Source organism: Hippocampus zosterae, chromosome 6 (genome assembly GCF_025434085.1).
Source record: "Hippocampus zosterae strain Florida chromosome 6, ASM2543408v3, whole genome shotgun sequence".
NCBI classification, from domain to species: Eukaryota; Metazoa; Chordata; class Actinopteri; order Syngnathiformes; family Syngnathidae; genus Hippocampus; species Hippocampus zosterae.
Window position 1 is genome coordinate 1,619,744 of NC_067456.1, and position 16,075 is coordinate 1,635,818.

The following is a 16,075-nucleotide window of genomic DNA, read 5'->3' on the forward strand; positions in this document are numbered from 1 at the left end:
CAGCCTTTGATGAAAATACCACGGGCATTTTCCCGAAATATCAAAGACCAGATCAGAGTCAAAGCAGGTGGCTTCTTCTTTCAAAAAAAAACTATTCGGCCGGACATCAAAGACACTTACTTTGAGCACGTGGACGTCGGCCGAGCTGCAGCTGAGCGAGTCGTCCACTTCCCTCACCTGGCCGTCCGTCCCCACCGTCACCAACTTGATGGGCAGAGACACCCGGCGACCAGTCAGGATGGCCGTGTTCAACACCTCCGTGTCCTATCACACACAAACACACACGCGTCATACGTTACAAACTATGACGAGACCTTGCGCGCGTCGTCCTTCTGCGCCCTGGCTCCGTTTTCTTCAGGTGAACTGGCACCGTGCTTGCAAATTGAATCCTCAGAATTTCCTAGCGGTCGCTTGTTAAGTCGAGGCACGTTCAACGGCCTGAACTCCAGCTGAGCTGCGACAAACGATTTTTCATCCAATAAATAGTTTTAAACATCAGGCAATCATTGTGTGTTCAGTGATGAATCGGTTTAACGTCATGAAATCAGCAAAATATGTTGCTAGTTGCTTTTCAAAGTAAAAGTGTTTGCAAAGGACCTATTTTGAAAAAACACCAAATATTCAGTCGGAGGCGGCCCGGTAGTCCAGTGGTTAGCACGTGGGCTTCACAGTGCAGAGGTACCGGGTTCGATTCCAGCTCCGGCCTCCCTGTGTGGAGTTTGCATGTTCTCCCCGGGCCTGCGTGGGTTTTCTCCGGGTGCTCCGGTTTCCTCCCACATTCCAAAAATATGCGTGGCAGGCTGATTGAACACTCTAAATTGTCCCTAGGTGTGAGTGTGAGCGTGGATGGTTGTTCGTCTCTGTGTGCCCTGCGATTGGCTGGCAACCGATTCAGGGTGTCCCCCGCCTACTGCCCGGAGACGGCTGGGATAGGCTCCAGCACCCCCCGCGACCCTAGTGAGGATCAAGCGGCTCGGAAGATGAATGAATGAATGAATGTTGCTAGTTGCTTTTCAAAGTAAAAGTTTTTGCAAAGGCCCTATTTTGAAAAACACCAAATATTCAGTCTGGTCTGGTTTTAATGGTGAACGGCAGGAATCGTGTCAAATGGCTGTCACCCTGAGGATTTCGGATCATTTGAATCCCGCAAAAATAAATAAATTGACGATCGAAATAGTTTTCAGTTCATTTCATGATTGATTAGCTGTCGATGAATCAGTTGGCGGTTCCATGGCTAGACCTCCGGGCACATGTTTTGCTCAATACGAGAGCATCAAACGCTGATGATTATAATCAGAGCGCCGGAGTGCGATTAGACGCCGGCCGACCTGCCGGCGTCCATCTCGATTAGACGCCGCCGCTCTTTCAAAAGGGGGCATTTATCCACACACAAACACACACACACACGCATGCACTCGTGATTATGGGTTATTGTTTGTGGATGGCAGCTTTGTGAGTGTTATTAGACCCGCCAGGGCAACTCAGCCATCATAAATAACCATAAAAAATACAGAAAATGAACTGCACTGCTTCCACAAAATAGTCCCGCTTCGTTTTACGGGGTTAGCGGTGTAGCATAGCCTAGCATAGCAATGCAGAGCGTCGCATAGATGTATTTCTAAACATTATGAAGAACATTTTTTTTCTGCACGCGCGTGTGTGTGTGTGTGTGTGTGTGTGTGTGTGTGTGTCATTTCATGACCCCAAAGTACACACTTTAATCCCGTGACAAACAACGGCGAAATGTTTGCCACGCGACAAGCAGATGACGAACAGGTGAGGAGGCAGGCGGCCAGGAGGGAATAAAGAAGATTAAAAGCATGACAAAGACAATTAAAAAAAAAAAAGAAGGGTGTGGGGGGGGGGCATCGAGTGCCGAAAGAAGATATCAAGGAAAAGGTTCTGCCCGCAGGCTGAGCGGGAAGAGAAATGTTTACCTGCCGTGCGTGCGTCATGCGATGAAACGTGTCGATAAGATCACATCCGCATTGTCGCTATCTTGACTGCGGGCTGCAAGTGCACCGTGATGTCACCCAGTGGCTACTCGAGGCGTCGGTTCTCGTTGTTGTTGTTGTGTCCCCAGACACACTGATACACCAGATGAGCAACACACACACGATCTGTGTGTTGTTGACAAGCATCGCCGGTTGAGATCTTGTTGTTTTTTTTCCCTCTCGGAAAATGTAAATGTCTCAAATGTATTCAGGTGCATGCGTGTACGCACTTGAGTCTGAGAAAGACGGCGCATGCAACCGTTAGCATGCCTGCGCGCCCGTGCGCTGTGTGTGTGTGTGTGTGTGTGTGTGTGTGCTGTTGAGAAAAGTGACTGTTGAAGGTAGCGATCTAAACTCATTTGGTCCCAATTAAAAGACTATCAAAGTCTTGTTAAGTACACAAACTCGAATTTGAATTTCAAGTCATTATGGTGCTATTGACTGCGGAATAAGTTGGACAAACAAAGTTTCGACAGAGAAAGAATAATAATTTAAATTAGGGTGGTTATTTAAAAAACAAGCTAAATGATCGTAATGGCAAAATGAAGCTTCAAATTTGCTTCATGAACCAATTGTAAATGTTTTTACTCCCTCTTGATGGCACCGTTGCTTTAAATCAGGCGGTTGAGAAATGGCGGTGTGCAAAGAAGTTTTGGGATTATTTTTGCTAACCCAGGGTGCTGTTTGCAACTGTTCGGAATTACCCCCAGTTGCCGATCACAATATCATTCACGAGAGGATTGAGCTTTTTTTTTTTTTTTAATTTGAGGTACCGGGTTCGATTCCAGCTCCGGCCTCCCTGTGTGGAGTTTGCATGTTCTCCCCGGGCCTGCGTGGGTTTTCTCCGGGTGCTCCGGTTTCCTCCCACATTCCAAAAACATGCGTGGCAGGCTGATTGGACGTTCTAAATTGTCCCTAGGTGTGAGTGTGAGTGCGAATGGTTGTTCGTTTCTGTGTGCCCTGCGATTGGCTGGCAACCGGGTGTCAGGGTTCAGGGTGTCCCCCCGCCTACTGCCCGGAGACAGCTGGGATGGGCTCCAGCACCCCCCGCGTCCCTAGTGAGGATAAAGTGGATCAGAAAATGGATGGATGAATGAATGAATAAAAAAAATAATGGCCATTGACCAGGGGTGTGTTGACTTTTACATCCTTGAAAATGTATCTGCTCGGTCTTCCGGTAGCCCACATAACAAGCAGCCTCTTAAATGTTGTTTTATCACACAAACCGTGAGACCGTCTCACGGCCTTTTATCCCGTCGATTCGTTCGCGTGATTTACCGTCCACTTGCCGTGCGCGCTCGCTCGCTCGCTCCTCCTCTCTCATCTCACACCGGTCGAGATGCTCGTAAAAGGACAATAATAAGAATCAAATCAAAAGTGCTTTAATTTGTGCGCGGCCATGCGGAGAGATGTGAAGCCATCTGAAACATATGGCGACTCACGCCTCCGCCCTCCTTGTGGGGACGTGCGTGTGTGTGTGTGTGTGTGTGATTGTTGTTTACGGCGTGACATGGCATTAATAAGCAGTAAAGTCAGCGGAGGTGCACGCGCGTACAAATCTGATGTGCAGCTTGTTAAAGGACCAATTGCAATTTTATTTTATTTTTTTAATGAGCACAGAAATGTTGGGATGTCAAACGTGTGCATGCTCGGCAGTCGCTTCATTAGGTACACCAGTACAAAACCCGTTACCACGAATGTTTTTTTTTGTTTTTTCCCGTTGTCGTAACAATTCACTGCAAGTGCACGGCGGCGTACGAAGATCATTTGACTGATGGCGGAAGGTGGCCAATGGGAATGGAGCATTGCCGTGTGGTGGATTGGGGTCACATTTGGGTTGGAAAATAACAGAAATTTGAATTGACCAGAAATTAAATGATGTTTAAATGATACTCTCCTCTTTCATCTCTAACTGCTTCAGACAAAGTATATGCAGAAAATTGGTGAAGATTGCACGACTGTCTGCGTCCTATGTGTTGTCTTGTGTTATTTTTCTTATTTTGACTTCAAAATGGGGGCGGCCCGGTAGTCCAGTGGTTAGGCTTCACAGTGCAGAGGTACCGGGTTCGATTCCAGCTCCGGCCTCCCTGTGTGGAGTTTGCATGTTCTGCCAGGGCCCACGTGGGTTTTCTCCGGGTGCTCCGGTTTCCTCCCACATTCCAAAAACATGCGTGGCAGGCTGATTGAACACTCTAAATTGTCCCTAGGTGTGATTGTGAGCGTGGATGGTTGTTCGTCTCTGTGTGCCCTGTGATTGGCTGGCAACCGGTTCAGGGTGTCCCCCGCCTACTGCCCGAAGACGGCTGGGATAGGCTCCAGCACCCCCCGCGACCCTAGTGAGGATCAGGCAGTTTGGAAAATGGATGGATGGACTTCAAAATGGCGCCGCCAGAGTGGCTGCCTTTACAGCAGCTCCTATATTTTGTTGTTCTACTTTTTCCTTTCATAACTTTGCCGCTATGAATTAGGAATTTCTCCATTGCCAGACTAATAAAGGTCTTCTTATCTTATCTTATCTTAAAATCGATGCCCAACACCAACTCCACCACCATCATCCTCCTCATCAGCAGCACAGTGAGCTAACTTGTCGCACAAAGGACACAAATTACTATTCCGGTGGCTGTAATTCAAAACCTCGAAAGAAGTGCCGCTTTGTGCTCACAAGGAAAACGCGAAACTGGAACCCCGCTGCGCACTCATCGTGCAATATTGCCATTTTTAAACGATGACTTTATTGTATCTTTCAGCGACCAAGTAGGAAAATGCCCGAAAACGCTGTGCGATCTGTCAGGGATAAATGCCTATTATCATGACGACAATGTTCATTACAATCAAATTATTAAGCCTCAGGCTTGTTGAGTTGGCGGCGGTGGTGTGTGTGTGTGTGTGTGTGTGTGTGTGTGCTGTCATTAAGTGTGTTGTTGGACAGAGTAATTAGTCGGAGCAAACAGTGACACGCTGCCTGCTTGTGATCTGTCAGACTCCAAATGAATCACCACCACTTGGACAAAACTAACGGGACGCTTTTTCAGCCCAAAAGAACGGGCGGTGTCCGCAAACTTTTGTCCTGAATGTCAATCGTGTTGCTCGTGCACGAAGCGGGCGAAACAGTTTGGTCAAAGAGGACATCGGGGATTTACGCGCCCAAAGAAGCGCGGCGAAGAAGCAGGAACGGGTTAGACGACGTTGAATAAATAAAAGATGGCCGACAAGAACAGCATTCATTCCTTCCCTTTCGGACCCCCCCCGTGGGACACTTGGGCTTTTACGTTTAGCGGCAGGGGGAGCGAGCGAGGACGCATAATGGCGGCGGTCGTGATACAACGTGATTACTCATCCCGTTTATGTGCTCAAACACCATAACAGATCCTTTCCGGACCTCCCTTGGCTTTGATGTAGCGTAGCCCCCCCACCTCTCAGCCCCCCCCCCCCCCCCCCCGCTAACAAGCTAACAAGTGGAATGCTCTTTACCTTGTTTTAGCTTCAGCCACTCAGAGGCACATCCTGACCATTCCCTTTAAAGAAAAGGAGCACTATTCCATTATGTCTATTTGGATGATGTGGCGGGGGGGGGGGGGGGGTCACATGGACATATCAACAGACCCAGCGACAGACAAACCGACCAACCGATGTGACTCGGTTGGTGGACTACTCTCCCATTGTGTTGTTGACCAGACCGGGGGTGTCTCCGTTGTCATATTTTCCGCTTCATAATGCGCCAGGCATTTTGAACGAGAGACGGGTCTGGACTGCAGGCAGGCACAATTGTAGTGCCTGCATTCTTTGACTACGACTTCACGCTGTTGTAATGGGTGCAGAAAATGTGGTTTGGTTTGCTGGAATAAAGAAAGGCGTCCATGAAAAAGACGTTGCCTGGACTGCAGCATGCGTTTCTCGAGAACCTGGATGTACTTTTCGGCATGAGTGGTGATTTCACAGATGCGTACGTTTCTAAAATAATGAAGGTGTAGCGTATTCAATGAGAGATGGACAGATTTTTTGTTTTTAATGACATGGAAAAATAATCAAAAAGCACGGGCTGTGACGGGCAGGCATAGTGATCATGTGTCAACATACAGTGCCGTGAAATACTATTTGCCCCCCCCCCACCCCCCCTTTTTCTGATTTCTGTGTTCTTTGCATATTTATCACATAGAAAAGTTTCGGTTCACAACCCATAATTAGGTTCAGGGGGGTGATGACTTTTTCACAGAGGGACAGGTAGGTTTGGATTTTTTTTTTTTGTGGGCGCGTGTCCAAATGAATAAAATTACCGTAGCCTTTAGAAATTGGTATCTTGTCTCGGTGTGATCTTAAAATCGGTTTGATGATCTGAATGAATATGCAAAGAACACAGAAATCAGGAAAGGGGCAAAAAAAAAATAGTTCACAGCACTGTACTTTGATTGTCATTTGAAGTCTTATCACATTTTGTGTGTCACATTTGAACAAAAACAAAAAAAGCCCAAATGGGAACCCAAAAAAAAGGGAGATTTACGTTTCTGATTGTTTCGGAGTGCAGGCTGCAGTGATGTTTTTTTGTCTGTGTGGTGTGTCGCGACGGCAGATGCCTCACCAGCCCCAAATTGGCTTTTCTCACCGGGGCTTTGCGGTCTAAAGGAGGGACTATCAGGCCAGATTAGCTTGCCGCTAATGGAAGCCGGAGAGCTTTCAAAAGCATCTACAGCAGCTGGATGCCCCATTTCTTTCTCTTAGTTTTTTTTTTTTTTACCTCTCGGTGACTATTTTTTTGCTTTGGGCAGACAGGAAAGGTCCCTTTTAATCCACGAAAATGTAAGGATTCACTTCTTCCTGTTTGTTGAAACACTATTGCAAGATATGGAAGAAGAAAGGGAAAAACTACATACAGAAGAAGAAAGAATAGCTTGCGCTATAATATAGTCAGCCAGGTATGGAAAAAGAAAATGAAAAGTAGGCCACCTGGCAATGTACCGAAAAAGAAGGAATGATTCGGGTGGAGGAGATGAGTTTACCTGCGCGAGCGGTACGATGCCCCGGATGTCGGCGTTGCTGATGTAGAGATGCGAGACTCTCTCGGCGGACGCCGGCGCTCCCGACGCGTATTCCACGCTCCAGTGCAAAGTTTGGGTGGGAGCCAAAGTGATCACGTTGTCCACCTCGAAATCCAACTGCATCACCTCGTAAGACGGACTTTCCAACCTGGGGGAAGGAAAACGACGCGGTGCGATTAGCAATTATCAGCAACTAGCATCCTGCCTGCTAACTAAAACACAGACTTGTTTTGTTTTGTTTTTGTCAGTAGTTTTATTTCTTGCATTTTTTTTTGCATGCCTCCCGCCCAAGATGATAAAACAAAACAAAATCGGTACATTCGAATTGCAGGATCCCGAGAAACAGGAAGTAACCTCCCAACATATCAATAAATCCACAAAAAAATTTTTGTGGGGGCTGCTTTTTGTTGTTTAGATAACCTTAGACATGTCTAAATTGTCAAATAACAACAATAATAATAATACTAATGATCAAAAAAGTACACTCCGTTCTCCTCAGTCAACCAGGAAGTAACCTGCTAGCTAAAATACAAGCTAACAAAGCGTCTTACAATTCAACATACAAACGAAATTACAATATTTTCCCTTTTTTCTTATTTCAGTAACAATAACTTGACAAAAAAATCAAAAACCACACATTCCTGTTGCATCTTACGTCATCTCTCCAAGTCTTGTCCTGCTAGCATGGGCACCTAGCCAATTTCCCCCACCTTTTAACAGTTTTTAGACACCTCGAGAAGACTTTCATCAACTTTTTTTTTCCTTCTTGTGTCATTAAAATTAAGGAGAGAAAATAAAGAGCGCAAACTCTTTCATTGATTGGTTCTCGCAGCTGCGCCTCAGTGCTCCGCGGCCTCAAGTCAAGTCATCGCATTCAGCAAGTGACAAGAACATTGATGAAAACACAGCTGGATATCCATTTAGCGTGTGCGTGTATTGCGTGTGTGCGCGCGCCGGGGCATGGCAGGGGCAGGAGTAGGCGTCAAACGGCACATTTGAGCAGCGTCACAAGCGTAATCACGGCCTTTATTGTTATATCGCTAGCAAAAAAAAAAAACAACAGCAAAAAAACGCTTCGCTTTAACTGTGACTTTATGTATCAGTTTTAAAAAAAAAATTGAAAAATGAAAGATGGTTACAATCTGTCCCTGTCATTTCCACGCATCAGAAAAGCTAAAAGGAGAGACGGCGTGTTAAACGCGCGTCTGCGGGGGAGGTGTAATCGCTGGAGCAGAAAAAGCAATGTGTCCACACTGACAGCTGCATCCAGGTGTTCGCCGTGTCTACAAAACAACACTTTTACGACAAAAACAAAACAAAAAAACAAAATGAATCACAGCTTGGCACACTGCTGTTTGCCGTAGCATAATTAGCTTGCAGTTACAAACAGGGAGTCGAGTACTCAGTTGCTAGCATAACATTGCTAGGTCACAGTTGGTAATACGATCATTAGCACAAAGTAAAGGACAAAACAAATGTCCCTCGTTATATTACAGTTCGCGTAATGCGTTGTGCACATCACCGATAAAAAAAAAATATATATATATATATATATATATAATTTTTATGTTTTGGTCAATTACACATCTCTGGCAAAAGAGATGTTAGCTAACAAAATATAGCCTAGTTTGAAAAAAAAAGAAAATTAGCATCCGTAATAGGTGATGTAGAGGTTAGGAAAAAACTGCAGGCGCTCTTTTAATAGTTTTATGAAACAAAACATCATCAAATATCGCATGCGGGAGTCCAACGTCACTCGACATCGAGCACAGCTTGACCAGCTAACATGCAACGGTTAGTTTAGCATGGTTAGCAACACAACAGCCTGTTTTTCAAAGCTTATGATTCCGAAAAAAAAAAAAAGAAAAAGAAAATTGTGCCCATGAATGATTTTTTTTTCACTTTTGACTGAGCTCCGACGGCAGATGACAATTTACATTTTAATGCCTTTTTGACGCCTTTAATTTACGCTTCCATCTCCATTACAACAAAAGTGGCAGACAATATTTTTTGATATTTATATATTTATATGCCCATTAGCACAAATTAATTTTACGGCTCACATATATCGAGACAATTTGCCTTGATGATTAGGACACCCCCCCCCCTCTATCCCCCCCAGTGATCAGATGGCAGAAATACAAGTGTTGCTTTTTAAACTAGATGATCATCATAATTAGCAAAAGGAGCTGACGGCATTTTTAAAATGTTAATTTTAATAGCTTTTCAGCATTTCCATCACTTCTTTAATGACATCCCAATAATTAAAATCTGAGAAAATGGACTCCCAGAGGAAAGCGCTTGCCATAAAAAAAAAAAAAAAAAAACTAAATACCCCCTCCCAGATTTATGAGCATTTAATTCGTATCAACACTTAAGTTATATGTATTGTTGTTACTGTAAAACATAAAAACGACAACTTTGGCAAATACGACATACACAGAAACTGAAGAAAAAAAAATAGACACTACTTGGCAAATAAATACAGAAATAAAAATGTAACTTTGGCAATAACTAAAACATCGATGAAAAAAAGAAAGTAAAAATACGTTGTCAAGTAACGTGTGACAAAATAGATATCAAATAAATGAATAATATATTAATACATTTTCTTGTGCAAAATAAGACAAATACAAATAAAATTGAAATATATATATAAAATAAAAATAAATAAAAAAATATGAAAAAAAAATAAAAAAATAAAATAAAAAAATTAGGAAAAAAAACTAAACAAAATTGCAAAGTGTAATCCTAGCAGATATTTCAAATGAATAAATGTGAATGTGGCAAGCAAATAATTACTTTTAAATGGCCACGTTTTAAAAAATGATTTGAAACTAGTCACCAATCCCTAAAAACAGGCTGAGACACACACACACACACACACACACACACACACACACACAATTTGTTGTAGGAGGTGTTGGAAGCAAGGACCAGTCCACCTACCTGTCTCACACACACACACACACACACACACACACACACACACGCACACACACACGGCTGTCAGAAGTGTGTCTGTGACATGAACAAGCAAAGACGGTAAAATGACATCAGGCAGAACCACAAGTCGACAGCACTGTCGCACAACAAAGTGTGTGTGTGTGCGCATGTGTGAGTTTGTGTTTTTACGAGCGACATAGCTGGTCACAGCCATGCCGCGCCTCCTGTCAGTTTGTGCTAACGCAAGCGTGTCAGAGTGAAAGGACGCGCGCACACAAACACACACACACACACACACACAGCATGTTGTGCATTCTTTAACACAACTGAGTGGCTGACACATGCTGTGTTGAGTTACATGCGTGCATGTGTGTGTGTGAGAGAGAGATGCTACACACACACACAGCAGAGGTGTCACAGCAGCCACTTTACATGGAAATGAAATCAGCATGTATGTAAAATATATACGCGCATATATTACATTGTGTGTGTGTGTGTGTGTGTGCGTGTGTGTGTGCGGGAGTCCAAGCTGTCAGTCAGCTTGCACGTAAAAGACAGTGTGTGGACATTGGATGAATGATCTTGCAGAAGAGGAAGGACATGCACCCATGCGGATGCACATACACACTAGAAAATCAGTGGAAGGTGGCACCGCTAACAGAAGTACATGACCCTGTGCTCGAATGACTTAAAAGCATTCATTCATTCATTCATTCATTCATCTTCCGAGCCGCTTGATCCTCACTAGGGTCGCAGGGGGTGCTGGAGCCTATCCCAGCTGTCTCCGGGCAGTAGGCGGGGGACACCCTGAATCGGTTGCCAGCCAATCGGAGGGCACACAGAAACGAACAACCATTCGCACTCACACTCACACCTAGGGACAATTTAGAGTGTTCAATCAGCCTGCCATGCATATTTTTGGAATGTGGGAGGAAACCGGAGCACCCGGAGAAAACCCACGCAGGTCCGGGGAGAACATGCAAACTCCACACAGGGAGGCCGGAGCTGGAATCGAACCCGGTACCTCTGCACTGCGAAGCCGACGTGCTAACCACTGCACTACCGGGCCGCCTTGACTTAAAAGCAAAAAAAAAAAAACTAAGCAATTAGCAAACTATCTTGTTGGATTTATTATTTTTTAGTAATCATACATTCGCATATTATTCGATTGATTCTCGCGTCGTCAATTTATGCTCGCCAAGAAGAATGCTTCTGCCTGTCATGATAGTTTGATTTTGCTTGCAAAGAAGAACGCTTATGCTTTCAATAAAGATATTAATTCATTCATTCATCTTCCGAGCCGCTTGATCCTCACTAGGGTCGCGGGGGGTGCTGGAGCCTATCCCAGCTGTCTCCGGGCAGTAGGCGGGGGACACCCTGAATCGGTTGCCAGCCAATCACAGGGCACACAGAGACGAACAGCCATCCACGCCCACACTCACACCTGGGGACAATTTAGAGTGTTCAATCAGCCTGCCACGCATGCTTTTTTTGGAATGTGGGAGGAAACCGGAGCACCCGGAGAAAACCCACGCAGGCCCGGGGAGAACATGCAAACTCCACACAGGGAGGCCGGAGCTGGAATCGAACCCGGTACCTCTGCACTGTGAAGCCGACGTGCTAACCACTGGACTACCGGGCCGCCAGGAGGGAGGAAAGTTAAAAGCAAAAAAATATATATAAATATATATATATACAGTGCCCTCCATAATTATTGGCACCCCTGGTTGAGATGTGTTTTTTAGCTTCCAATTATTTTATTTTTTTTCTAAATAATATGGGACCTTAATGGAAAAAAAGAGAAAAATCCAACCTTCAATACAAGTGCATTTATTCAGTGGGGAAAAAATCCCACATAAAGAAATAATTATTTGACATCAAATCACCTGTTCCACAATTATTGGCACCCTTAACAATTCCCAGGAAATAAACATAATTGAAGCATTTCTGTCATTTCTACAGTAGTTTACAAAGTTTACCAGAGTATGTAGGAACATTTAATTAGTAATTCATCACTTCCTGTCTCCCTGGGGTATAAATATGACGTGACACCGAGGCCATTTCTCTTATCCACTCTTAAACATGGGAAAGACAAAGGAACACAGCATACAAGTGAGGCAGATGTGCGTCGACCTTCACAGGTCAGGCAGAGGCTACAAGAAGATTGCCACTCAACTGCAGCTGCCCATATCCACTGTGAGAGGAATAATTAAGAAGTTCAAAACAACTGGAACAGTGGTAAACAAGCCTGGACGAGGAGCCAAGTTTATTTTGCCACCACGCACAGTGAGGAGGATGGTAAGAGAAATCAAAAGATCTCCAAAGCTCACTGTTACAGAATTACAACAAATGGTAGCATCCTGGGGTCACAAAGTCTCCAAATCAACCATCAGGCGCTGTCTACACGCCAACAAGCTGTTTGGGAGGCATGCACGGAGAAAACCTTTCCTCACTCACAATCATAAACGCAAGCGTCTGGAGTTCGCCAAGCGGTATTGGGGCTTCAACTGGGACCGTGTGCTTTGGTCAGATGAGACCAAGATTGAGCTTTTTGGCAACAAACACTCTAAGTGGGTCTGGCGTACCACGAAAGATGCGCATGCTGAAAAGCACCTCATACCCACTGTGAAGTATGGGGGTGGGTCAGTGATGCTGTGGGGCTGTTTCGCTTCCAAAGGCCCTGGGAACCTTGTTAGGGTGCATGGCATCATGAATGCTTTGAAATACCAGGACATTTTAAATCAAAATCTGTTGCCCTCTGCCCGAAAGCTGAAGCTGGGTCGTCACTGGGTCTTTCAGCAAGACAATGACCCTAAACATATGGCCAAATCTACACAGAAATGGTTCACCAGACACAAAATCAAGCTCCTCCCATGGCCATCTCAGTCCCCTGACCTCAACCCCATTGAGAACCTGTGGGGTGAGCTGAAGAGGAGAGTACAGAGGAGAGGACCCAGGTCTCTGGATGATTTAGAGAGATTCTGCAAAGAGGAATGGCTGAAGATCCCTCTTTCTGTCTTTTCCCATCTTGTGAAACATTATAGGAGAAGATTAGGTGCTGTTTTGTTGGCAAAAGGGGGTTGTACAAAATATTAACACCAGGGGTGCTAATAATTGTGACACACATTATTTGATGTCAAATAATTATTTCTTTATGTGGGATTTTTTCCCCACTGAATAAATGCACTTGTATTGAAGGTTGGATTTTTCTCTTTTTTTCCATTAAGGTCCCATATTATTTAGAAAAAAAATAAAATAATTGGAAGCTAAAAAACACATCTCAACCAGGGGTGCCAATACTTATGGAGGGCAGTATATATAGCAATTAGCAAACTATCTTCTGTCGCTAATCACCCAACCAGCTAGCTATGGATTTAATGACTAAATCTCCCCAACTTGATGACGACCTTCTCATCTACATAATCAAGTAAACTTCAGGCAAACGGATGGATTAAACAACTAGCCACACCCATATCTACCTACCAACGAAGCAACTAACCCATTAAACAAGTCAACCAACTAAGCTAATTGACGAGCTAACGATCTAAGTGAAATCACGTTGACCTTTGTGATTGCCGGCCTCCAATTTCTCGTCTTGTGTTGCTGTAGAGAGGACCAGCGAGTAAATGTAGTCGTGGGGGAGAGCCTCAAATGTCCTCTCCACCCTCCACCATCACCATCTTATTGCACATCACACATGCTACGACATGCGCAACCCCCCCACCCCAACCCGCAGAAACCCCCCCACGCACAGATTGTCTCCTTGCATCAACCAGCCTATGGAGAAGCACCCCCGCCCCCTCCTCCACCACCACCACCCCCGTACACGTTAGCAAGTGTGACACAAACTTAGACAAGCAGCACCCCCCCCCCCCGTCACTCCCCCCCCCCACCGCTCCCGCACATGCAACATGTAAATGCTTTTAAGGGGGAGGCCGCCGCGTGCGTGTGCATGCATCAAACATCTCCCACTGAGATTTGTTTTTTTTTTCTTTATTTTTCTTTAAATGCAGCCCGAAAGCTTTCACGAGCGCGGCGGGGTGCCGGCATAGCAAAGATGAAATTGTAGAAGGGGGGGGGGGGGGGAAACAGAGAAACAATGGCAGGAGATGGTGAAATTGTAAAAAAAAAAAGGGCGCTGGTTTACTTGTTAGGATTTCAAACGGTGGAGGGAGAAAGGAAAGTTTTGCTCCAATGATGACGCAATTTTTGTGCCCCACAAAAAAAATTGATATATAGATCGATAAAAGCACAGAAAATCAACAGGGGGCTTTTTATTTCTTTTTTCCCCCCTTTGGGACTTTTCTTGTTTTAAAAATGCCATTTTCCTTGAACAAAATCAAACTTTGAGGACTTTCATGTAGTGGCACAACATCATCAAGACAAACTGGATGCTATTTTGCTACAAGAAGAGATTTTCCAGGACGTTTGTAAAATAAATATGGGCTAAAAGTAGCGGGTCCGGCGCGCAATGGCCCGCATCCCCCGCACGCCTCCAATAGACGAGCTTTTTCCTTCCAGGAGAAATAGCCTTTGTTCAAATAAATTAAAAGCAAGAAATCCCTTTTTTTTTTTTTTTGTCCCGGCCAGAGGCCCACAGCTCACGCTTTGTTGTGTGCGTGTGCGTAATATCATAAAAGCGGGTGGGGGGTGGGGGGGGGGGCATCAGAGAAGATGGAGAAAAAGCAGAGATGGATGTCACAGCGAGTGGCGCATTAAATCAATATCTGATTACACGCACTGAAACGGGGCAATGGAGGGAGGGGGGGAGGGGGGGGTTACAGTTTACCTGTGTGTGTGGGTGTGTGTGTGCGTGACGGATGCTATTGTGGATGTTGTGACATATTCGCGGCATTCCAAATTGGTGAAGGCAAAAAAAAAAAACTACTACAAAAACTACAAAAAGACTACATTTTTCAGTAAACTATTTTTTGTTGGACATCAGAAACTTTTTTTTTCCCTCAGATAATCCAAATTTTAAAAAAAATTAAAAAAACAAATACAACACATTCAAGAATAAATTTGGAATTTATCGTAATTTAATCCGTTTTAGAAAATGTAATGCTTTTAATCAAGGCAAAAATACACCCAAAAATCTTCAAAACAATATCATGTTATATCCAGAATAAGATATTTTTGTTGATGTTTTTTTGATGTTGTTTTGTTGATGTTGTTTTGATGATTTTTTTTAAAATCAAGAATAAATTTATTTTGAGGGAAAACCGGCAGTCACGTTTCTCCAGATATTTTCCAGATACTTTCTAGAAAACAATGATTTCATGTTTGAAGAAGGCAAAATTTCAAAAAATAAAATTTGATGCGTTTACGTTCATAGGTGTAAAAACATTTAGAAAAAGTCTCCCCCCCCCCCCCCCCCCCTCCTATACTCAAAAACATGTTACATCCAGAATATCGTTTCTGAGAAGTTAGATCTTTTGAGAATAAAGCCTGCTTGGCAGATTTTTTTTTTTTTTTCTCCGCAGTCAATTCAAATCAGCGCAAAATGATTTCACAGCGCAGATGCTAATACAAATAGCATATAGCTAATGAGGGCTTGCAGAAAAAACGAGCAACAAACGGTCATGATGGTTGCCATTTAACCACGACCACGACAAACAACATTTTTTTTCAGTCGACTTTGTCCGACAGGCAACCTTGCTCTTCAAAAGTTGCAAACGTGTCAAAAAGTTGCGCGAGCCGTGTTTCCTCTCGTCTCTCACTTTTTGGGGTTGAAATCTATTTTTGAGTGAGCGTCACAGATTCGCGGCTACAGTCTGGAAAACAAAACAAAAGAAAACGAAAAGTCACTTTCCAGGCCCCCCCCCACCCTTATTTTTTCCTCGTCTTTTTCAACGTGTTCTTTCCAAAACGCACGCGGCGGGCACGGCGACATCTGCAAGCGGGGAAAAAGGTCATTATGGTGAGATGAGAGCAAGCTTTTACTACTACGCATTTCATTTTTCGCATTTTTGTTTGCCTTGCTGCGGGGAATACATTTACTTACCCCCCACCCCCCACACCCCTCACCCATCCCTATAATTGTATATCTTTCATTATCACCAATGTCCTCCAGCAACAGCAGCGTCACGGATAGGCTACACT

The 16,075-nt window shown here is 44.3% G+C and overlaps 1 protein-coding gene across 1 annotated transcript in view; it reads right to left on the minus strand.

The window, feature by feature from the left end:
• Positions 1-16,075, minus strand: part of si:dkey-215k6.1 (transmembrane protein 132B) — a 102,774-nt gene that overhangs the window by 14,604 nt on the left and 72,095 nt on the right. The window contains exons 5-6 of the mRNA XM_052068896.1: positions 6,989-7,175; positions 121-264 (exon numbers count right to left, since the gene is read on the minus strand). Of these exons, the coding sequence (XP_051924856.1) occupies positions 121-264; positions 6,989-7,175 (331 nt within the window). The remainder of the gene's footprint in view (positions 1-120; positions 265-6,988; positions 7,176-16,075) is intronic.